The sequence below is a fragment of the Trifolium pratense genome, linkage group LG6 (genome assembly GCF_020283565.1).
Source record: "Trifolium pratense cultivar HEN17-A07 linkage group LG6, ARS_RC_1.1, whole genome shotgun sequence".
Taxonomy (NCBI): Eukaryota; Viridiplantae; Streptophyta; class Magnoliopsida; order Fabales; family Fabaceae; genus Trifolium; species Trifolium pratense.
In genome coordinates, this window is record NC_060064.1 from 32,311,707 (window position 1) to 32,337,625 (window position 25,919).

Below are 25,919 nucleotides of genomic sequence, written 5' to 3' on the forward strand. Positions count from 1 at the left end.
TAAGAATTAGCACCTGATTAACTTTATTTTTTCATAAGATTGTGTTAGTATTTGTTAATTGTTAGGTTGGGACTTGTTTCTTAAGTGCTTGCATTTGTCTTATCTAAATTTATTTGAAAAATTGTGTTTTTCGCTAGTAGTCTAGTGACTATAAATTTCACTTTTAAGGTAAATAATTGGAGTGTCCGAGGTTTGAAACCTGACTCCTGCATAATATATACGATGTCCCTACCAACTGAGCTAAGTTCACGGAAAAAAAATTTGTGTTTTTGTTAGGTTGAAAATTGGTTAGAGAAAAAAAATTCCCTCATTTTTTAAGAGGAAAAGAGAGAGATAATGAAGAAGTAGTGCATTTGAAAATTTACTTTTTCTATATACTAAATTATACCTTTTAGCTTGACCAAAAAAAAAAAAAATCTTCCTAGACTCGGTCCCCCCTATGTTTAAATCCTGGCTCCGCCCCTGTGTATGTCTAATGTGATAGTGTGATTACTGTTAAAAACGTACAAATACAATTCATACTCAATTACTAAACACAAATGTTTCGGATTGGATCAATTTCGTCAGGACACATGCGCATTACCACTCAAAAACTAATCACCACTTGACGAAGATTAGAGGGTGATTCACCGATCCCGACACAGAATCTCTCAATGACCTCAAACGAATTTTTTACCCATTTTTCCTAAATTTTTTCTATAAATTTCTAGAGCAAGTTAAAGGTACACTTTTCATCCCAAAAACCTCTCACTCACCTCAATCAAAAAACAACTTTAGCGTCAGCGTGTTTGCAATTACCATTTCTGTCGAGGACCATCGCCGACGTCCTCCATCACACTTCCATCGACTCGTGTCATCATTCAAATCCACTTCGAATCAACAACAAATTATAAATTGTAACTAACGTAGATTCTTTCGACGAATATTTTCTACAAAGATTCTCAATCCTAGTAAAAAAGTACAAACAAAGAGAGACATAAACTGAGAATTAGATTAGGCTGTTTTCTACAAACAAGACAAAGAATTTTATGCAAAGACAGATACATACAAAACCAAAAAGGCACACACAAAAAAAAAAAGCATATTTCAAAGACCAAAGATATTATTACATTCTTTCCAGTTGTGCACCTTATGTTAATTGGGACATCTGTATTATGCAATAAAAGTCAGATTTTAATTTCAATGACAACGGCATAGGTTAAAAAATTATATTATTTATAGATACATCTTATGACTCAAAAATGGTAGCCCCAACATTCCTTTTGTTTAATTGGTTCTTACAAATTATTTTAATATAAGGAACCTTCCTTGTTCCTACTTCAAATTTAATCACTTTTCTTTGCACATAATGCAACTACCATTTCACTACCTTTTGGTTCTTTAACCAATTCATGAATCATGCTTTTGCAGCTCAACAAGATATAAAGATTTTTATTATATAGTTTTTTTTTTGTTTTTTTTAATTTATCATCTATATAGTTTCTCTCATTCTTTTCTTTCTCTTCATCAAAAATAAAAATATGGATTCTTTTAAACATATTTGGGGTGCTCCAGAAGGATGTAGCAGCAGTGAATCTGGTTGGACTATGTATATTGATTCTCCCATGCAAGAAGATGATGCTAGATGCAGCAATGAAAATGATGGATATAATTATAATCATCATGAAATCTACGGCGAAAAAAGTAGGAGAAAGAAGAAAGTTGATGAAGATCAAGAAAGCGATGATTCGATGGCTTCTGATGCTTCATCCGGTCCAAAGAATTATCAAAGTTATGCTCGCGGTGGACAAGGTAGTCAAGGTAGGTCGGTGTCGAAAAAAGATCATAAACAAGATCATGGAAGCAAGAGTTGTTCTAAGAAGAATGGAAATAAACAAGAGAAGAAACGTGTTGATAGTAGAAGTAAAAAATGATGAAAATTTTTCATTGTTCATTCTTTGTATATGATGTTTGGGATTTTTGTAACCATGCATCTTCAAAATTTGAATTTGTTGATTTGTACTCATACTTCTCTACTCATAGGAAATATCTCTAAAATATTCTTTCAAGTATTGGAATCATAAGTCTTAAAGTTTCATCTTTCGCACTAAATTGTCTATGTTGTATATCATTCTTTTGTTTTGATTGATCCCATCAAAACTTTGCAGCTAAGCGTGCTTGAATCGGGGCACTATGAATGGTATTGAAACCAAATTGATGGTTTTCTTGAGGGAGGGGTCATATAGAAGAAGAAGGTTAAGTCTTATGAAACGCTTCCACTTCCGAGTTTAGGCATGTACGTCTACCTGTTCGACCTGTGTCAGTGTCCTATAGTTTAGACATTATCGATGTTTATGGATCTCTTATACATGTTTTGTTGAATCTTTTATCGAGTATAACCTCTAGATCTAACCAACCATGTAGTTCGGCTCAAGTGAAAGATGAATTTCAGTTAAAGTTGAATCAACCGAGAGCATCTAAGAATTGGAGGGATAAAACCATAAACTATTGTATTTTTAACTCAAATTTTAAAATGGTAAATCATGCCAAATGTGAAGAGAATATTAGGTGATCCTTTAATACATAATCATAGATATAAAAACTAACTTTAAGGTAGAACTAGGAGGGAAAAAACATTATAGTAAAAACGTGCTACAAATCATAAAATGTGAAATTCCAAAAACAAGAGTATCTAGGAGTAAACTAAGAGAACAAAAAAAAAATCCTGATTACAATATTCAAACTCATATAATTTTGTCCATGATTGGTTTTGCACTGAGACGGTGGAATTAATCACAGTGAGTGACCTACCGCCTATAACGGTTTTGACGGAAGCTTCAACAAAATTACAATGTCATCGTGATTTTATCATTCACTTTACATTTAAATTCACTTTTAACTAAAATCAATTTTTATCACAGCAGAACCAAAACACGCATTAAGTATACAAAAATATCATAAAATTGATTGACAGAAAAAACAAGAAACATGAGGAAAGAAAAGTGGGCAAAGTGCCAAAAGATTTTTGGATAATATAGCACAAGGAAGAAAGTGATATTTGTATGAAGAACATGGTAATAATGATTTTGTGGATGCACGTGTTTGCTGCCAAAATAGCAATGAACCAGGAATGGGGTATGCTTTGCTGGAAAGAAGGTAAGGTTTAACAGAAGCTACAACAATGACAACTATAAGCAATAAAAGCATTTGTTGCAGTGACAACTTTGTAAATATGGGACACAAATGTTAACAGCAAAGCAATAGCAAGTTTTAGGCTGTATCAGTGACATAAAAACATGAGGGTACACATGACCTGAAAGGAATCAATGAAATCATAAATTAAAATGGTCACACACACATTCATATAAAACCAATATTAGAAAAAGAGAAAGAGGGTGTTTTTTAGTTTTTGTGTAAAATACAAGATAGAAAAGAGTGTTTATCTTTTGTCCACGTTTTAGCAAAGAAAACTTCTTCTTTTGGTTTATATTGTCATTATTCACTAAATCATGGCAAGTCATCATCAACTATTCATCTGCTAGTGTACAAATATAGAACATGGATACCCTGTTTTATTTGTAAATAATCTACTTTTTTTAACTTATAACTTATGTACCAATGACAATGAAGATTGACATAGTATCTAATGTCCATTGGTGTTCAAGACACGACACTAATACCTATGGTTATTGTTCCGGACTGGACCAAGGCCCACAAAGCTGGCAGCCCATTTACGTCCTAAGCTCAATACAACTCTCCACCGTCCAAGACTAAGGCGCATCGCCCTCTATGTTATCCTACCTACAGCGGATAAATGACTCATGTCAAGATACACCGTATTCTTATGCTACATTGTCTATAGCGGATAAATGACCCAAGTCGTGAGATATTCATTCCTCATTCGACTCATACATTGGGACCCATGAGACGGTTATTCATATCATTCTCCTATATATACACATGCGCACTCATCCTCAAAGTACACACATTTCACTCATTTCATACAAATTCATTTTGAGCTATTAGTGACTTAAATATTGGAGTGCTAACATTCTTGTAGGGGTACTCTTCCGCTCCATACCTAAGCTCATCATTACCACCATCAACTACATCAAATCCACTAGAGGAACCATCTAGTTTTTTTATATTATTATCGGTATTCACGTCTTTGCTTTTTTAGTGTTTGTAGTAGTTTATAGTTTCTAACATTAATAAAGGTCACTTTAATAGCAATTTTGATAGCATTAGGATTTAGGACTATTAGTGTGAGCAATGTGTTATGCTATTTCTAAATAAACTAATGATGAATTATATAGAATGCATGAGGTTTTACATATAATAGAAAGAAATTATGCTGGCACATATCAATGTCCTTGGATTTTTTTAGGATTTTTATAGTGTGATCTATAAACTAAACTAGTATCTTTATGAAAATCAATACGTTTTAAAATGATCAAAGACAATCTTATTTAAAATTGACAAAACAATAGGTGAGATCTCTCCGGTGCCATCGATTGTGGATTACAGACCATGGCGAAAAGGCAAAAATCCAAACTTGCCACCATATCTGCCATGGCGCAACCATCCTTCGCAAATTGGTCATGGTGGTTGTCAAAAAATCTGCCACCACAAATCCGCCATGGCGCTGTGATAACTAATATTTAACAACAGTGGATATCTCCAATCAAACCAGGAACATCTGACCAAGGAATATTCATGCTTCCATTTTTTATTTTTTTTAAAACTCAGTATCCGGCCCAAAGACCGACTAATCTGAGGGGACTAATCCCACTGTCCATTACTTGTATATCAGTTAAAAATAGTTTATTTTCATAATAATTTTATGTACTAAATTTGTTAGTCACTACTTAAATTGAAGAGAGCTTCATGATTTGAAGATACTTGTATATCAGTTAACAGAAAACAATGTATGCAAAACTAACAAGTAACATGGAAGATTCTCACAATTGCATATGATCCAAACTCTTAACCACCATTTCCAAAGAGGTGGTTCTCAACAAGAGTAATAATTATTTAAAATCTCAATAATTTAATGTTTTTCTTGAATTTGAAAGTGATCTTTAATCCCTCTTGGGATTTTGTGGCAAGATATTATTTTCTAAAAATAGTTTATCATGAATTTGTGCCCACACCTGTTTCAGCCAAACACCATTACAAGCTTCTCAATCATTGATCTCATTATTGACAAAAACCATTAAAGGCTTTTCAATCATTGAGTTCATTATTGACCCTGAAAGACTTCAAAAGAAAATGTAACAAAACAAGAAGCTCAACAGCAGCAGAGAACAAAATAGAAAGTAAAAGTTAAGAAAAAGTTGGATTGACAAAAGTTACTTCCTAACAATTAGCTCAAATATAAGGTGGAAGTAGATAAAAATTGAAACATAAAAGAAAAACAAAGAATAACTTGATTTTTTTTATCAGTCATTCTTATGGTAACTTAGACCATGTTTAGATAAACAGCTTAATTAAGCGCTTATCATGTAAGTACTGGTGTATAAGTTATTTTTATAACAATATGAAAACAACTTATTGCATTGCAATAAGTTATTTCAACAAGTTTTCTCAAACAGTCTCACAAGTGTTTATATCAATAGATAAGCTCAAATAAGGCAATCCAAACAAAACCTTAATATACAATACATGTACAGGTAGGATTAGGAAGGTTCTGACACCATAGTTTTATAACTGAACTAAAATGAAAAAAAAAAGAAGAAAAAGGGAGGAGAAATTAAAGTAAAAGAAAAGGGTGCATTTTTTTTCAAGGGTCATAAAAAAGGTATGAATTATGCAGAAGTTACTTTCATATATATAAATATATCATCCACACCTTAGAAAGGAAGATTCTTATTATTTGTCTTTGTCTGTAGGACAGGCTACAAAAAATCAAAATTCGTCAACCTACACAGGTATGAAATTCCAAAAGTGTGCAACAATTAATAAAGTATATAAAACAAAGTAACTACAACAACCAATACTTATCCAATTAGGTGTGGCTAATTACATTAATTAATCAAACCCGTTAGCTATTGGTCTCTGCTAAAAACCAAAAACTCAATTGTCCATTCATATATAAAATGGACATTATTTTTGCAGGCTGCTGATAGGAAGTGATTAGCTAGCTTTTCTTCTCTATCTATGAAGCACATACATTACACGACACTCGACACTGACACGTAAACACAAGTAATAATTTAAGAAAATGAAGTGATTGAATGCAATCAATCACATGTGTCCGTGTCGTTTCAGTGCTACATAACTCTCAATCTGTCTTCTTAGGTATAATCAAGTCTTATTTCTCTAATTATTCAAGTCACCAACCAGTAATTAACTAACCAACCAAGTGGTGGCCTATCAATACTTCCCCCCGAACATTTGCATTGTCCTCAAAGTGAAAGTTTTTGGTTAAAACAGAACAGAACAATACATTGGCCTTCTGCAATTCCAGTAAAAAATAGCAACAGAAAGTCAGAAACAATGACAGTGTTTCAGTAACCAACTGAAAATCTTCACTGAATGATTGAAGAAAAAAGTTAAGATGATTCTTCTTATTTAAGCACCAAATCAGATTCGAAACTCCAGTGTATTCTTCTCACAAGCTCTAATCAATTCCCAAATGCATTAGTGTATAAGATTTGTACATGAAAGAAATAAATGAAGTGTATGCCATTACAATGTTCCTGACCTACTTCCTTTCACCCTCTCACATGTAGTGCAACTAGTATGAGGAGTTGGACTGTTCACAGTCTGGTTCAGGAAGGAAAATTGAACCGAACAAAAATGATCCATTAAAAAAGTTTGTTTGAACTGAACGTTAATGGTTCATCCAGAACTGAAACAAACTGGTAGAAAGGGGTTCTCTGGTCTTATGTTTTCGAACCAAACCTTTTTTAACCGAAACTAAACTGCGCTTTTCGAACCGTGTGCACCAAAGTGCACAAGGTGATACAGTATTTGCAACTTTGTGGTAGTGGTTTTGTCGGAGTCCGAACTATGAAATCGGTCTGGCATTTCCGGCTGTGGAAGATGAGTCACCTTGTATATGAACAAGAGCTCTGTCAGTGTCTATGATCTGTCCCAAACAACAAAGCAGTCAAGTTTGGCAGTTTTAGGGGTGGTGGTGAGTCGTCCAGCCTGCATGAGACCCACCCTTTCAAACTTTTCTCTGGCTCTTCGACATTGATGAGACGACCCATGTAGTGCCTAATGATGCTTCCATTGCACCCCAGAAAATGACACATCTCTACTTTGTTTTCACATCTCTTCTCCATCACAAGACGTAATGGCAACACTTGTTGCAATGTTCTTTGCTGACTTTTTTGACCAAGGCCTCATTCTTAAGAATTTCGCTTTGCTCTTTCTACATGAGGTTGCTCCAATCCTTAGAAGCTAAAATGTCTAGTTTTGTCATTGATCTTGCTTCCCAATATTGCAAGTCCTCACAAATTGGATTATCGCAACTAAATTCCAGCTGGAATCGCTTGAGCAATGCCTTTTCAATGGTTCTGGTTGCTCCTTTTACATGAAATTGGTCTGAGAATTGAGAGCATACCTTCTCAATGCCATTGTGACGCTAAAATACTGATCTACATTGATCAGCCACCAATAAGCTTCCTTTCCGTTAAGTGTTTCAATCGTGTTGTTTTCGTTCCATCAAATGTTCGAATCATGCTCAAGAACAATTCCCACAACCCTCGGATTGGAGCTCTGATACCACTAGATAGGAACTGGTAATTTATCAGAAAGAATTAGGGATAAACGCCAGTTACAGAGATAGAACACTGCAGAAGTTCGAGGGTATGCAACCCTCCCAATAACCAAAGGCCCTAACTCTCTCAAAATGACTTGCTAGCTTTCCCAATTCCCTCTCCACCATTCTTCATATCTATAGACAACATGCCTTATTTATGTACTTAGCGACAACACAGGGTATTTATCTGCGTATCCGAGTCCCCCAATAAGGAGGTTAACTATTCAACTTACATCATCTATCCTCTTTTATATAGGGCTGGTACTAGCTATGTAAAGTTTGACTACAAGATAGGAAGAGTTAAATGTAAGGATATAATTCTGATCCATTGTTTCACACTATCATCTAATCATATAGAACTATAACATAAAAAGGTGTTTATCTTCCTTAGAATCTTAATGATGTGTTCAGAAGGATTACTATTTAAATGGTTTGTCATTAGATTATATTCATGACAGGATATGGTGGTGTCAATTGATCCAATTAGCTATTCCAACAGGTCTAAAAAGACATTGGCAATAGAGACTTTTGGATTAGAAAAGAGAAAGACGGGTAAAAAGTTTTCTTTCTTGTTTCTTCTTCATTTCTTCTCAACATGCGAGGGTGGTGGCCGGAAAACGGAAAATTTTGGCCAAAAGGTTTTCTTTCTAATGGAAACGTGACCGAAAAAGGCCTATTCAGTTACAGTTTTTCTGCGATTTGCAGCCGCAAAACACTGCAGCTGTTGAAAGCAGTAGCCTGTGAAAAGCATCGCACCAAGGTAATAATATAGCTTAATAAGAGTTGAAGCTTAATAAGAGAATAGTATTAATCAAGATAATGTTGTGCAATACTTTTACCTAAATGTTATCTAATACTTCATGCTTATACTAATACTTAATGTTGTGCAGGCCAAAAAGCATTCAGACTAATTTGTAAACAAGGAAAGAAATATGTTATAGAAAAATCTACGGACATTATTAATATTTTCTACCAATGAATATTTTCCTGTCAGTAGACCAGTATTAAACTCCGAATCAAAAACTTGACAAAGGAATAAACTTCAACTCCTGACGTTACTTCATCATAATGCAAAAACTATAAAGGAATCATCAAGTGGGACAATTATGTATCAAGTTCAAAGCAAAATCAGTAAAGATACAACATAATTATTGGAAAACCAAAAACCAAGAGTGAACAGAATGGTATAAATAAACTTCACCGCATTAAAGCTATGTAAGCTTAACTCAGCATACAGTCATGAGTAGAAAACATTACATTTATTTTGAAATCCCGTAGAGCTGGAATACAGTAATCTAAATTTTTGACTGCTGTGCAAGCTTGAACCATTCAGTATGGTAAGACCCCTCAATATCAACTCTTTCATATGTATGAGCACCGAAGTAGTCTCGTTGAGCTTGCACCAAATTAGCCGGCAGCCTGTCCCTTCTATAAGTGTCGAAATATGCAAGACTAGCAGACATACCTGGGATGCTGATACCAGAATTGACAGCAAGGCACACAACTCTCCTCCATGCACCTTGGCGGTCAATTATTTCCTTTGCAAAGTCTGGGTCCACAAGAAGGTTAGCCAGATTGGGGTTTCTGTCGTATGCCTGCTTGATTCTGTCTAAGAATATAGCTCTAATGATGCAACCACCTTTCCAAATACGGGCAAGTTCACCCAATGCCAAATCCCAACCCTTTTCAGCGCTCTTTGCACGGATCAGATTCATTCCCTGTGCGTAACTACAGATCTTGGCTGCGTAAAGAGCCTTCCTAACATCATCAATCAACTGCTTTTTGTCTACAGTTTGATCGGTCAAGATATCGCCAAAACCTCCTGCTTTAAAGACCTTCGCAGCTTCAACTCTTTCGTCCTTCAACCCACTAAGGAACCTAGCATCCAAAGACGCTTCAATGGTGGGAGCAGCAACTGATAATTCAGCAGCTTGCTGAACAGTCCACTTACCGGTACCCTTCATGCCGGTTTTGTCAAGGACCTTGTCAACAAGATATCCATCACCCTTATCATCCTTAATTCCAAATATATCAGCTGTGATTTCAATCAGGAAACTCAGAAGTTCCCCCTTGTTCCATTCTGTAAATGCACTTTGTAGTTCCTCATTTGTCAACTTTCCAACTGACTTCAGCACATCATAAGCCTCAGCAATCAGCTGCATGTCACCATATTCAATTCCATTATGGATCATCTTCACAAAATTACCGGATCCACCTTTACCGATATACGTCACACAAGGGCCGCTGTCAGGGACTTGAGCTGCCACCTTGAGAAGTATATCTTCTATGTATTTGTAAGCCTCGAACGAACCACCAGGCATCATAGAGGGACCACGTCGAGCACCTTCCTCGCCACCTGAAACTCCCATCCCAAGGTAGAGCAGACCTAATTCGGCTACCTCTTTCTCTCGCCTCTCAGTGTTCTCGTACCATTCATTACCTCCGTCAATTATACAATCACCTTTTTCCAAGAATCCAGATAGGGTCTTGATGGTCTGGTCAACAGGTGCACCGGCTTTGACAAGCATTATTATCACCCTTGGTTTTTGAATAGAATTAACAAAGGCTTCGGGGTCATGGAAGCCATACAATGGAAGATTTCCTTCCTGTTTTGCTCGCTCAACAGTTTCATCAACCTTTGATGTTGTTCGGTTATAAACAGAAATGGGGAATCCTTTATCAGCAATATTGAGTGCAAGGTTTTGGCCCATAACAGCCAGTCCAGCAAGACCTATTCTCGTAAGTGGTTGAGCCATAATTTATTTCCTGTTCAGTGATTGATATGCTTATAAGAACGCTGCAATTTTAATTCAAGAGAAAAATAAGGCTATGAATAAAAACAACAGAAGACAATTAGAATTTGATTTGGAAACATCTATGCCATCAATAAAACTTCTACCGAGTCTTTAAATTCCAAGATATTTAGACTTAAAAAGTACTAACATTCAGCAAATTTACCCTAAAAAAGATCAATTAGCGAAAATGATCCCATGATCATCAAAGTACAGAAATATTACTGCACCTTAAGGACTAAGGTCTTAACTTGTCCCACTCAACAAAGCTAAGATAAATACCTTTTCACTAGTCCAAAATGATTGGAAATAACTATTAAACCCACACAAATATCAAACAAGCAGCATGCTTTCCTAAATTTGCAAATATCAAGCAGTGTTATCAAATAGCGACTAGCATAGCAAAATTTGAACAAATGCTATTGATGCACGATACATTATTTAGTACAAAGTGTCGTGAAAAAATAGAGGCTACAATGGCGCTAAAGCAGCAGAATTTGAATAAGCCGCTATTTTTTCGTGATCCATGATTGACAACACTGATATCAAGCAAGGTTTGTGGCTTCAGAAAAAGCTCACAAAATGCAAAATTACAACATTGCAATATTTTATAATCCAAATCATCATTTCATCACCTAAAAAAGTATAACAATATGTTACAATCAAAACCAAGCTTTACAAGATCTTACACTCCCTTTATTAAAAATCAAAATAAAGAAGTTCCATTGGTATGCACTGTCAGCATAAAAAGTTTTACACGTACATCTAATCACATCTCAGCACATAGACAGAGTATCCATAATTGTGCAGATATTTTAGAAGCTAATATAGCATATAGATTGAATGAATGCCTAAACTTTTTTACACTGAAAAAATAATAATGTTACTATAGCACTTTACAAAGTGTTATCAAATAGAAGCTACAACGGCAATATAGCACTATAAACATAGTGGAACATGAATAAGCTGCTATTTTCCATGATCCATGATTGACAACGCCGATATCAAGCAACAATTATGGCTTCAACAAAAGCTCAGAAAATGCAAAATTACAATCCAACTCATCATTTAATCACCGAAAAATACAATAAGACAGCCAAGTTTTACAAGATCTTACACTCGCTTTCGTAAAAAATAGAGTTTAATTGTTATACACTATCAGTGTAAAAAAGATTAACACATACATGATACATCTAATCAATCTCACCATAGCGAAACCGGTTAATTAAACGTGATTGGATGCACGTGTAAAACTTTTTTACATCGAAATTAAATCCAAAACATAAATAAAGTCAGTGTAAAGACAGAGTATAAACCAACAAACAAATCAAAACAGTGTATCCACTGAATACAAACAGAATCATGATCAAACAAATTAAGGGTTTTAAACAGTAAATAAATTAGTGGACAAACCCAGATCAGCAATCACAAATAAAATCAAACTAACAATAACAATAATAATGAAGTTCATAATAATATAAACAATTAACAAAAACATAAAAGTGGATCCAAAAAAAAAATCAACAAAATTGGAACTTGAAAAGACAAACCTGAAATTAAAGTTAGAGTAGATTTAGATGAAAAATTGAGGACTGTGAATGAAATGGAAAAGTGGGTATTTATAAAGTATATAGTATAATTAAAAAATAAGGTGAGAAAGTTTACCACTTGAATTGAAAATTGAAATTCAATGGTCGACGATGGCTAACAAGACCACCAACCACCAAACTTTTTTAGATTGAAAAGAACCGATTTTTGTATCTATTAAAATTCTGTAATAATAGTTTTTTAAGTATGTAATTTCAAGTTTTCAACAACAAAACATTACTAGCATTTTATTAAAAAAATGATTTTTTTCTTTTTAGGTTCATCGTATATTTTGAATATTATTTAATTTTTGTTTGAAAAAGTCTAAGATTTAAAATTTAGACATATTCGTGAGATTTCAAATTTGAATAGGGATGAAAATGTATAGTATGTAATAATAATAAATTTTCACTACCTAAAGAAAAATATTAATAATAATGAAATCGTCAAATAAAAATAAGAATTTAATTTATATGCACCGTCGGTGTAAAGATATTTTGCACATGCGTCCAATAATATACAGACACATTATGTATGGTCATTAAAAACACATGATGTGTCACATTCATTAAATGATGTGGCAACGCGTCATTGGATGTATGTGTAAAAAAAATGTACACCGACGATGCACAGCAATTAAACTCTAAAAATAACTATAAATTGCTAAATTCTTATTACGGAGGTTAGTGCATGTTATTTTTTTTCTTTCTTATTTTGGTATTTACATTTTTTAAAGCATTGTGTGATACTCTTCTTAGTTTTTTTTTTTGTCAAGTAGCTTATATCTAAAAAATTTACCCTTAAAATGGATTAGTGAAATAACTAAGGTTCGAATTCCGTCTCCGACCATATATAATACAATATTCCTATCAACTGAGATAGACTCACGGGACAAGCTTCTTAGTTTCAAATATAACGAAAAAGTATATTTTTCAAATTCATTGAATAATTAATAAATTTAGTATATATTACCAAATTCATTAATTATTCAATGAATCTAAAAAATAGATTTTTTGGATATTTAAAACTAGAGAGACTATTATTTATTACAGTATGCAATAAAGAAAAATATATTGATATATTGAACCAAAAATATATATTGAGATTAATAATAATAATAATAATAATAATAATAATAATAATTTGTCAAGTAGTCTAGTGGTTAAACTCTCATACATTTAAATATGGAGAAGTTTGAAATCTGGGGTTCGAATCCCGACCACTCCAATAATATTCTGGTGGCTACCAATTGAGCTACACTTCTAGGATATAATAATATTTATTATTATTATTAGGGTAAATAGTGTTATACCCCCCTGCAAAATAGGTGAGTTTTGCGTTACCCCCCTGCAAATTTTTTTTTTGAGATTACCCCCCTGCAATGTCAAGATTCCTTGCGTTACCCCCCTGGCTCAACAAATGGACATATGACATGGACGAATCTTGACGTGGCATGACACGTGGAAATTAATTTATTTTTTATTTATTTTTAATTGCCAACTCAGTAATTATTTATTTTTTAATTAAAAAAAAATGAAAAAAAACTTTTTATTTTTAAAGAAATTTTTTTTTAATTTTCCGTAAAAAAAAAGTAGTTTTTTTTTTATTTTTCCGTCAAAAAAAAAAAAAAAAACCCAACTTTCTATCTTCTTTCTTTCTATTTTCCGTAAAAAAAAATGTTGTTTTTTTTTATTATTATTAGTTATTATTATTATTATTGTATTTGCTATTTTATATATATATATATAAAATGTATTATATTTTTTTTTATATAATAACAACTTTTAGTAAAAAAAAAAAAAATAACAAAACTTTCTTTTAAGTATGTTCGTAAAAATATAACAACTTTTAAGTTATTTTTTTTCTTTCATTTTTTTAAGTAAAAAATAAATAATTACTGAGTTGGCATTTATTATATAAAAAAAATATAATACATTATATATATATATATATATATATATATATATATATATATATAATAGCAAATACAATAATAATAATAATAACTAATAATAAAAAAACAACTTTTTTTTTACGGAAAATAGAAAGAAAGAAGATAGAAAGTTGGGTTTCATTTTTTTTTACGGAAAAATAAAAACTACTTTTTTTTTACGGAAAATAAAAAAAAAGTTTCTTTAAAAAAAAAGTTTTTTTTCATTTTTTTATTTAAAAAATAAATAATTACTAAGTTGGCAATTAAAAATAAATAAAAAATAAATTAATTTCCACGTGTCATGCCACGTCAAGATTCGTCCATGTCATATGTCCACTTGTTGAGCCAGGGGGGTAACGCAAGGAATCTTGACATTGCAGGGGGGTAATCTCAAAAAAAAAAATTGCAGGGGGGGTAACGCAAAACTCACCTATTTTGCAGGGGGTATAACACTATTTACCCTTATTATTATTATTATTATTATTATTATTATTATTATTATTATTATTATTATTATATTTATAATGATTAAATTGTTGTCATTGTTTGTATTGTTGTCGGAGGCTTGAAGCATGTGGGGTCAAAAATTTCCAACTTCCGAGTGGGTTAGGTTAGGTGGAACAACTCCGAGGAATCAACACCGTTTATTCTATTGTCGTTATCACGACTGCCACCGTTGAAACTTGGGTCAAAGTCAGGCCCAATTTATTATTCATCAGAGTCAGGCCCATTTTAGTTTATACTAGTAACTTATAGGAATGCATAACGATTCAAAGAGCAAGGGTAACAAATTTTATTTGACATCTTCTTTTCTCATTTTCAATTTTATTAAAAATTGCTACCGTCTATCAAGAGTTTTTAGATGAGATTGCGCGAATTTCTTCTAACTTAACCAAGATTCTGGATTCCATCTTTGGCTTCGACATGCAGCAGTGTTAAAACTCTTAGGGAGAGTTTGTCATTGGGTCCTACAAAGCTCGAGTGATTGGTCTCTGCTTTGCGCTCTGAGGATATTCGGTTTATGCAAAAAAAAATTGCTACCATTTGATTTACCTATCTAAACGGAGAAAACACAACGATTTTATACTTATCTACTTACACGCAATAAAAAACGGTAGAATAAACCAATATTTTGGATTAGAAATTATGGATTATTGACAATTTTCAGATTTCAAATATACGAATTATCAAATTATTTCTCTAAATTGTCAAGTTAGGTGACATTATAGCTTGTTGAAGATTATACCACATCACAAGGAACACTAAATGCATGTTTTTTAAATTTTCATGTAAGTGTTTAATCAAAAATAAAAAATTGATAAGGCACTATGTTTATCTAGTGGTGAGAGATTTAGATAGTATGTTATAGGTCATGTGTTCGATCTCCGCTCATTGTAAATAAAAAGAATATAAAAAAAATTGATCAATTATTCTAAACCTAAAAATGTAAGTTTTTTTTTTACTAAAAAGAATGTAAGTGTTTAATCAGTATAAAACTTGTGTTTAGCATTTCGTGTGATAGGCATCAACTTAGACGAATTACAGAGTCACTTAACATGACACATCAACACTAACCATATTAGTTGACAAAGACAACATTTTAATTGACATTAGAAAAATTGGAAAAGCATTTTGATATTTAATAAACTTTTGGTCTCAAATTTTTCAAACACTTACAATTTTAGGACAAAAAATGGCAGTTATTACAATGAGAGTCGTATTTGTAACAAAATCCAAATAAATTCAAAGGCTGTGTACTTGATGTTCACACTTTCTTTACCATGTGAAAAACAAGAAAATGAGTTATACAATGTTGACTTTAATTAGGAACATTATCATATAGTTTCTATGTGTTTTTAGTTTTTCTATTGACTTTTGCAAATATTTCACAAACAGAAATTCAAAGTAGCAATTATGCTTGTGCAATAGATGTAGATGAGGAAATATAAGAAAAGGAACATACATCATTAATTGCTCATCATTTTGGGTATTTCTTTTTCATATCCGGTTCACCGGACCTTCTAATCTAGTTCGGGGTCAGTTCTGACATCAAGTAGTTTCAGCTCTTTCTAAATCACAGTTGCGGAGATCGAACCATGGTACTCCCTACCAAGTCTAACGACAATCATTATTGAACCAACTAACGATTGGTTTGATCTTGATATTATAAGGTTCGATAATTTATGATTCTAAATATTGAACGGATAATACTAACTAGTGTATAGTGTTGATAGATGGAGAGAGATGCATGACTCAAATGAATGATGCATGCCATATTGCCATTAGATGCTCCAATAGAGAATATGCTAAGCATTTTTGTTTGAAAAATGCAGAGGTGATGTATCTATCCTAATCTAGATGAAAAGTAGAATTAGTAGAAACATGTCTAGTTTATTTTTTTATTCGATTAGTATTAATCAAGTTAGTTAGTTCTAAAAATATACCATGAAAGATTTAGTAAAGAATATTGTTTTCCTTCTTTTGGTAAAGACTTTTCTTTATATCCATTATCATGGACACCCTTTAATCTCTGCGTCATGTCCAACTCTCCACACACCACAATTCCACCTAACATTATTAATTTCTTTTAATTTACCCAAATTTGGATTTTTCAGAATATATATCTCTAGAACAAGACAAAATGTGTTGCATAAGGTTTCATATTGAACAATGTTTGTATACTTGATCCTCAAGCTTTGATCCTCTGGATCAATTACTTGTCTGAAGAATAAGTTTTTGTTCTTAGATAAGTTAAGACAATAGCGGTCAATTATTTTTAGGTATACTAATTAGATTGACACGTCTAAAGACATTCATCGTCTATCATATCATCATATTCTCATAATAATATAATATATAAAAAAAATTCAAGAGAAATAAAAACTGGTGACATAAAACCTAACCCAGTAAACTCACTTTTCTATCATGATTTCTTTAGTTATTGGAACTGAATGCAAGAATCAAATCCTTTTAAACTATTTTCTGGATGGAAATCATGATAGTATTTTTTATTTATTTTCTGGCGGCAAACTCTCTACATAAAAGTTTTAACGCTGTTGCATGCCTACCAGATATCGAACCATATCGTCAAAAAGTTGATACTAACAATTAATTAACCATAAGGTCTAATTTATAGATAGTTTTGAACCACTTTATAGAACCATTATAGAGAAGATGAAATTGAAAAGCTAATGAGCTAAGAATTAAAATAAAGATACTCAAAACGTACATGTTATTGGCATTCATGGTTTCATCTCATAGAACTCAAAAAACAAAAGAACTTAAAGATGAAAATTAAGAGTTATTAAAAACTTGCTCTTGTGACTTATCTTCAAATTCATCCTAAAAGATCATCAGAATTTGTGTTTGATTGGTTTGAGGAATCAGATTTAACATGAGGTGAAGTGATGCTAGCAACATCTTGAAAAGGACTCAAAGGAAGACATGAACTATGTAACTGCATGTCACAAACCATTTGTCGAAGTTCCGAAGCTTCTTCTTTCAATTGAACATTCTCTTGAACAACTCTATCATGAGTTTCTGAAAAATTGTTAAGCTTATCAAGTAGTTGATGATTCTCATTCCTTAGCCAAACAACTTGTGACCAAAGCTCATCAAGTTGTTTTTGTTTCCTCATTCTTGACCTACGCGCTGACTCGCGGTTTGATATCATTCTTCGGTGTTTTCTTTCGTTGATTAGTCCTTTATTTTGTTCGTCTGCTTCGTCCGAAGTTGAGTTGCTACTTAGGCATGAGGATTGTGGACTAAAGTCTTGAAGAATTTGAAGAGGGTTTTGGTTGAAACCATAAAATTGGTTTGAGTATTTTTGAAGTTGAGGATTTGGTAAGGTGTTTTGGATCATGTTGAAGTTACATGATGGATAAGATGGAATTGAATTTGGGAGTAAATAATTGAGTCCTGTATTAATCTCTGTGGTTTGCATTGTGAAGTAATGAATAAAAGATTGTGAGGATTTGGAGAAAAAAGATGTTGGAGAGTATAGAATTTAATTGGATTTGGAGATGGAGGGAATATGAGTGGGACTAGTTGGTATATATAGGAAGGGATGAAAATGGTGGAATGGCCCCATTGAATAATGTAACCAATTAGTAACAAGATGTCAATACATAGAGTAGATGATCACTCCACTCATGTCCTCTATCTATGTGCGCAACGTAATCTATATAGCACTGACACTATAGATTAAAAGTATATATTTTTTTAATCAGATTAAAAGTGTATTTAGTGTCCGATATATATGTAATTAATTGTGTATAATCACCTTTATATTTTTTTAAAAATTATTATCGGTTTATCTGTTTATGTATCTGCCAAGTCTTTATGTTTGAGTGGTTTGTATGGACTATTTTATCGGTGTGTGTTGGCACGACCGGTTAATTAAATATCAAAATTTAAACTTTTATCTCCTTATAAGTGAGGTTAGCGAGTGAAACTACTTGTCGTTTTAGCTTGTGCAACAATTTTTTGAATTGAAACTCTTTCGATGGTTTCAATATGTCATTAAAGCAATAAAAATTTGAATGATGAAAAGTTATAAAACCCTATCTACATTCTATGCCATACTCTCTTCAAATAACCCTCTAAAGTGTCATTTTAGTATTAATAATTAACCCTTATACAAAATATCGAATTATTGCATAAAAGAAATAGCTTTTAAGCTAGAAACTCTATTCTTTATCCTTTTTTAAAAAAGTTTTTTAAAGTTAAATAGACTAATCCAAAGAAGCAAATTAAACATATATACCTTTGTTCATGTACATATATAACATGCATATTCTTATCATGTGTTATGTGGGGTATTAGATTCATTGAACAAGCTATGTATGTATGAATAACATGTTACAAATAGACACACATCCACAACACAAGTGACGCAAACGTGTGGAGAAGGCAACTTTGGTTTAATGGATAATAATCATTTTTTGGACAAAATATGCTTACATCATAAAACTTAGACAAAGGAAGTTCATATCATGGGGAGTATAATAATTCAATTGGTAGACTGTTTAGGCAAAAAGTAGTAGGTGGTACAATAGAAGTCAAATTTATTTATAGGGAAATACTAATAAGTGTTTTCGAAGCGATGATTAAGAAAACAAAAATCGAAATATAATTTTGAAAGTAGTATATTCATAAGCTTTATTTGATAAAAAATAGCGGTTATCAGATAAGTTAATCTATAGTGATGAGCTTATAGCAAATAGTTTATTAGTTATAGCTGATTAAATTTGTAGTGTCGCAATTAGCGATTAAACTAACTTATAAATATGAAATAATATAAAAAAGATGTTTAGTTAATATTTAATTTTTTTAAGTAAGATGGCATGTGTAAAATTGGAAGAATAAAATGATACACTATAAGTTATAAACTTATAATATGCTTGAAATAATGTTTAAAAAATAAATTATAAGTTAGTAATATAAGCTATCTTTTTCTTTTTTTTTGTAACATTTTGGTCCTTTATCTTTTTTTTGTAACACTTTAGTCCTTTATTTTTTATTTATAACACTTTAGTCCTTTACTTTTTTTATTTGTAACATTTTAGTCCTTTTTTTTTTAACAGTTTGATCCTTTATCTTTTTTTATTTGTAACACTTTGGTCCTTTATTTTTTATAAATAAATAAGATAAGGACCAAAGTGTTACAAAAAAAAAAGATAAATGACCAAATTGTTACATAAAAAAGATAAAGAACCAAAATGTTACAAAAAACTAAGATAAATGACCTGTAGTGTAATTTTGTCTTTTTTCTTTTAGTATCTTAAAATAAATGATATTAATGATCAAAATTTTACGTTGTTATAGACAAATTAGTATTGTGGACCGGAGGGAATAAAATGTATCCCTCATTTGAGAAATTAATCCGTGTCGTTATTCGTAGATAGCGATTAATTTACACCAAAGAAGGATGAAAAGACACTAGTAGTTTCTACGAGCAAGAAAGAAACACAAGTTTATGAATTTGATGACTCAAAAACCACTCAAGTCATAGATGCAGAGGGACCTCAAAAAGATATGTAATATTTTCTAACTAGAGGCCAAATCTTAATTTGATCAGCAACCACTTATGTTAATTTTTTAAATATGGTTAGGTAGTAATCATTTATTTTAGTAATGACAGCTTCAATAGTAATCTCTCAAGGTAAAAGAAATGGTAAATCATTCACTATTAACTCTCCATGCCTTTTATGTGATGCAAATGGTTAATGCATGTGTATGCTCTGTTCATTGTACACAGCTGTTTAAAAGTAAAATAGTTGCGCACTTGCACAAACTTGCTAGGTGAGATATTATTAGGAGTTTCATATCGAGTATTTCAAAGTGCTCAATAAGGTACTTAAGTTATGAGGTTATCCTAATTATTGGATTAGTCTTTTGGGTTGGACTCTCCTCATGTGCTTAAGTCCTAACAATTGGTGTTTTCAATGAGAGCTGGACCACCGAAAGGGCTACCTATAGTGGATCCGTGGACGTCGGTTCTTAAAGGGCATGACAATGTTAAGAGTCTCACATCAAATATTTCAAAGTGTTCAATGTGGTACTTAAACCATGAGGTTGTCCCACCTATTAAATTAGTCTTTTGGATTGAGTTCTCCTCGTATACTTAAATCCTAACACATATACATAAGAGAAACAAGATTTAAATATTAAAAAATTTGTTAATGCTTGTAAAATATATAAAGTCAAAAGTAGAAAAAAGAATCAATATATACTCCATCGTCCGATCACTATTATAAATAAAAAAAAATCTAACTTTTTAAAATTTATTACAAAACTAATGTATCAGGGTTATAATCTTAAAATTATCCGGAACATTAACTTTGAGGCTTAAGGTAAGGATATACATGAAGGTGAAAAGACTTTACAGTCCCTAATGGAGAATAAAAAGATATGCAAATTCTTTTTAGTGGTGTTGACAAGTTGTTCAATATCCAATCATAAAGTGGCCACGGCGGCATGTTTTTAACAACAATTTCCATTTGCTTCATAAGTTATCCTTGTATCTTTCTAAGTTTCATCTTAATTTTTGGTAAGTAAAACCACTAACAAATAATTTATAACATATATATATAAAACATACTGTATTTGTATAACCTAACAAAGGAGAGTGTAATTTAGTAATCAAAATATGTAAGAAACGTTCTAGGCCTACGTACCTTAATAATACATAAGGTTTTTTAATTATTTATTTCCTCAATTCATTGTTATAAAAATTAATGAAATAAAAGAACATATATATTTACTCATTCAGGGAGAAAATTGAGAAATCACCCAACTTGAGTGAACAAATTCACTACTAGAAAATTTATATTTAGCGAGGGCAGTATTCCGTCGCAAATTCAATAAAAAATCCCTTAACATAATTAGCGACGGCATTTGTGACAACCCATAAACCGTAGCCAAAATTGGAGTCGCAAACTATTTGTGAGGGTTTTCTTTATTCGTCGCTAATTGTGATGGATATATTCCGTCGCAGGTCTTCCTAATCCGTCACAAATTAGTGGGTTAAAATATCAATTTGAAACAACTATTCCGTCACTGATCAGTGACGGATTTGAAAATTCCGTCACAAACAACTAAATGATCAGGGCCTGAGTTAGCGACGGTTTACTCCGTCAAATGTATATAGTCATTAGGGAATTATGTTACCAAATTTTCAATACATTTTTTATTTTAAAAAAAAATTAACACTTTTAAATATCTGAATAAAATATATCGGAATTAAAAAAAATGCAGTTTGTGAGGGAAATAATATCCTCACAAATGTATATAGTCATTAGGGAGGGAATTTGTTAAAGAATTATTAAAAAGGGAAAGGTTTCATCACAAATTCCCTCACAAATATTTAACTTGTTCAATTTGTGAGGGAATTATTGAGGGATAATTGAACACGGTAAAATCCGTCACAAATTCCATCACTAGTTTAATTTTTATTTAAGTTTCACAAATCCCTCTCTAATTCCCTCACCAACATTGAGAGGGAAATTATAGTCCCTCCCTAAATTCCCTCACTAAATTGCACTTTTTTAGCAGTGTCTATCATGCATTTTTGTATACCAAGATTATAAGAAAAGTCTTCCACTAAATAAAAATCTTAAATAAAATTGAAAAGAACTAGTACCAAAAATCTAGTGAGGTTAACTGAGTGGATTGATTGGTCAAAAATATCAGTAGACATATTTAGACCCCTCCTTCTTTTCTTGTCTTTTCATTGTTTCTTGCTCACTCTCACTTCTTAATTTCTAACTTGTTGGAATGAGCATAATAAAGGTAAGCACTAGTTAACAATACAAAAAAAGTAATTTTTGCATTGGAAATTACACTTTTTATACTTTACAAACATTGACTACACAAGTTTCAATGTAATTTTACTATAATTAGTATCCTTAACTAGTGCCCCGGGGGCACTAGTTAGCATTTTCCTAAAGGTAAGGGTCATGCTAACTAGTGCTCCGGGACACTAGTTAAGAATACAAAAAAAGTAATTTATGGTAGGAGACTTATCTATGGTAGGAGACTTATCTTGATGATGCATATGTGCATCATTGACATTTTTGTACTTATGTACTCATACATTGTGCTAATTGTACTACACAATTTAGTGACTATGGTCAAAATGATAATTAAACACTTTGACAACCAAAGTTTGTAATCATGGAATTTAGAACAGATTTGCAATGTCAAAGCAACCATATTGGTGTACCTATGAAATTGGATTCATTGAGAATAGGTTTTGACATCTAAGAATATTGGTAGCCGTTCGATTTTTATTAGATGATTCAAAAAAAAAAAATCTTCAATTTTATTTTAAAACTAAAAATATTGAACTTAATCAAACGATTGCTAATATATGGCTGCATGAACGCGATATTATTCTTACCGCAGACAAACTTGATTCGTGTACCTATACATGATTGTAAGAAACATAATTTGTTAGTTGGTTCAGTTGTAATTGGCGTCAATATTCATCTATTACAATTAAGTGCAATATAAAATATATAAAATACAACTCTTCATTTTTTTTAGGTGAGTAATGGTTTGGATTCTTGTTCATATATGTCTTTTTCATTTGATGATCTTTCTTATCTTAATCCGTAATTGAAAGTGTTCGTCCTTGTTAATTTCTTAATAACTATATAGTGCTATTTTTATTTTATTTTTTGGTTACAACTATAGTGCTATTTTATATTATGCTTATGCATACTTGAATTTTCAGTTGCATTTTCCCTTTTCATTACAGAGTCTAAACTTCTTTTTAATACAAAATTAAACTAAATTGCTAAATCAACTTAATCTAATAGTGCTAAAAGGCATACTCTAGATTTCTTTAGTGGGTTAGTTATTGTTTTCCTATGTATTATATTATAAATGATTGGCTAAATCAACTTAATAATCGTTGAAACAATTTTTTGTCAGATTTTACTTATCTTACAGTCGAATTATAAATTATCAGAATCTCCTTCAATTCCCCTTGAAATTACAGGATTAGTACCAAAAAAAAAAAAAATCTAATAGTGCTAAAAGAGTGTTCTAGGTGATTTACTGTTTTTCTTTTCTAAAATATTACATGAATTGGCATATCAAATAATAATTTTAATTCCTTCGTATATAATTTGTGGAATCATGGTCATATGTAAATGATCAATGCTAAAATTTCGTCACCTATCATAACTTTCTCAAATTTATTTGTCGTATTGTTTCCTTTTTTTTTTGCTTTTTCTAGTAGATGGTAAGAAAGCAAGAAGTGGTGTCACATAAAATCATGCATGCGTGTGCACCCCACATTTTTTGCTTGTCATCATGCTTGAAATATATAGCTATTTAGGTATTTAAATTTTCAGGCATCAACCAACAATTCATTGAATATTTTGTTAACATTAACCAAAAATAACCAAGCATCATCATATGAAGTACAAGTGAACAAACAAAATTGGATATTCGTAGGAAGAAGATCCAGACACAATATCTTTGAATTTGGATAACTTCACGGATATTTTCACTTGCTTTTCACATGTAATTTAGCATTAAAAAAAATTGCCATTAAGAAGAAAAAAAAACACTTCCAAACAATCATCAAATTTTGTGTAAGTTCCTTTGTAAGAGACTTATTATCCTTAGGCATCATGAGTCGTCTATGCAAGTTGTGTTTGCCGCTATCAAGAACCGCTATCCTTAGGCATATTATTTTTGAGTAATCTTGATTAGGGATGACTCATACACAATGAGCACCCGCAAAAAATACTCATAATGGGTAGGGTAAAACCCCGTATTTTGGGTATGGGGACGGGTATGGGTAATTACCCGCAAAAATGAACGGGTATGGGTACGGGTACCTTAGTACCCACCCCCACCCCATACCATCATAATATATATTTATTTATTTATTTTATATATATTATTATATAATTACATATGTATATCAATTTTAAAAAATACAACACTATTAAATTATTATACATTTTTAATAAAAATGTTTATTTATAACATAATACAAACACAATATGAATATGTCAACAAAAAAATGAACTTTAACATGAGGTTAGTAAAATTTTTGTTTATAATTTTCATGAGTCGACATTAAAATCTAAAAAAAAAATTATATTAAAACGATATGATATTTTATAATTGATCGATTTATTTTTAGTAAAATTGCGGGTAACGGGTACGAGTACTTAGATATACATAGGGTATGAGGACGAGTACAAAGATTGTTACCCACACAGGTATGGGAATGGGTACTATAATACCATACTCATACCCTACCCATTGTCATCTATAATCTTGGTGCACACCGAATTTCCTTTGATAGAGTGTTTTTAGGATCTGTTTTGTTTGGATATCACGAGTATTAGTTATTAGTTAACACTTGCATGAAAGCACCTGATGCGGATTTGTCCGAAGATGGTAGAGTGGAGCTAAGAATTTTCGAGCAAAAGTTTTCCATGAGGAAGTAACCTTGACAAACCCTAGCTTGTTTCAAAATCATTAAAAAAAATTGAATAAGTAAAACTTAATTTCAAAATCTTTAAAAAAAATTGAATAAGTAAAACTAAATTTTTTCCATATCAAGACTCAAAGAGACCAAAAGCATCACCAATTATTTAAGGGTCTGAATTTTTTATTTACGATTTGGACTAGTTTATTATTGATATAAAGTAATATTTAATGTCCGTCATGATGGATATTTCTTATTCACCTTCATGGGTATTTTGATGAAAAATGCAATATGATTAATGAGATTAATTGAAAGAATAACGGTATAATTAACGGTTAGAATCTTAAAAGATCTATCTATTATCTAAAAAGGAAAATATAAAGATATAATTGTTACAAACACGAAAATTTAATATTATCCAAACTTGGAGCACGAAACTCTGAAGTTTATTCTCCGATAGCTATTCCACCTAATGGAATGAGTCTCCTCCTACTAACTATGCTAGTGGGACTTTATTTTATAAATAATTTGTTTGTTATTTGTTTTCCATTTTCTTTCGCTCCTTGTACCAAAAAAAACACGGAAATTTTTAAAAAAAAATTATATACATTTAGCCTAAAAAGTATCTAAGTTTGTATAATCAACTTCTTAAAAGTATAAAAAAATTGTGTTTTCAATACAATTTTTTTATTTCCTTATAACTTCCAAGAACGCTATAGTTAGCATAATTTTTTTATATTATTATACTCCTAATAATTACTATAAGCTTGTGCAATGCGCTCAAACCAACCAATCCTGATCAAAAAAAAAAAAACCAACCAATCCAGTTTCATAGTGACCATTCATAAATTAATTAATCATACAACCATTAGAAATGGGTATATACTTGGAAGATAATTA

At 31.6% G+C, this 25,919-nt stretch overlaps 3 protein-coding genes across 6 annotated transcripts; 1 reads left to right on the forward strand and 2 right to left on the reverse strand.

Annotated features, from left to right (window-relative positions):
- The first annotated feature begins 1,248 nt into the window (after nucleotides 1–1,248).
- LOC123892621 (protein SOB FIVE-LIKE 4-like) lies at nucleotides 1,249–2,057 on the forward strand. Its single transcript, XM_045942461.1, has one exon. It carries the CDS (start codon nucleotides 1,521–1,523, stop codon nucleotides 1,911–1,913), a length of 393 nt encoding a protein of 130 aa, XP_045798417.1. The 5' UTR covers nucleotides 1,249–1,520; the 3' UTR covers nucleotides 1,914–2,057.
- A 6,752-nt stretch (nucleotides 2,058–8,809) lies between these two features.
- On the reverse strand, nucleotides 8,810–12,434 carry LOC123892622 (6-phosphogluconate dehydrogenase, decarboxylating 2). 4 transcript variants are annotated; one of them, XM_045942463.1, is made up of 2 exons: nucleotides 12,093–12,434; nucleotides 8,810–10,547 (listed from the first exon to the last, which is right to left on the reverse strand). In XM_045942463.1, the coding sequence occupies exon 2, from the start codon at nucleotides 10,504–10,506 to the stop codon at nucleotides 9,046–9,048; it is 1,461 nt and encodes a 486-aa protein (XP_045798419.1). In that variant the 5' UTR covers nucleotides 10,507–10,547; nucleotides 12,093–12,434; the 3' UTR covers nucleotides 8,810–9,045. The 4 variants fall into 4 exon arrangements, with proteins under 4 accessions (XP_045798419.1, XP_045798421.1, XP_045798418.1 ...); XM_045942465.1 differs by having other exon boundaries at nucleotides 8,810–10,516; nucleotides 12,208–12,357; XM_045942462.1 differs by having other exon boundaries at nucleotides 12,208–12,349.
- Nucleotides 12,435–17,242: 4,808 nt separating this feature from the next.
- LOC123889907 (basic leucine zipper 43-like) lies at nucleotides 17,243–18,121 on the reverse strand. Its single transcript, XM_045939419.1, has one exon. It carries the CDS (start codon nucleotides 18,003–18,005, stop codon nucleotides 17,400–17,402), a length of 606 nt encoding a protein of 201 aa, XP_045795375.1. The 5' UTR covers nucleotides 18,006–18,121; the 3' UTR covers nucleotides 17,243–17,399.
- Between the last annotated feature and the right edge of the window lie 7,798 nt (nucleotides 18,122–25,919).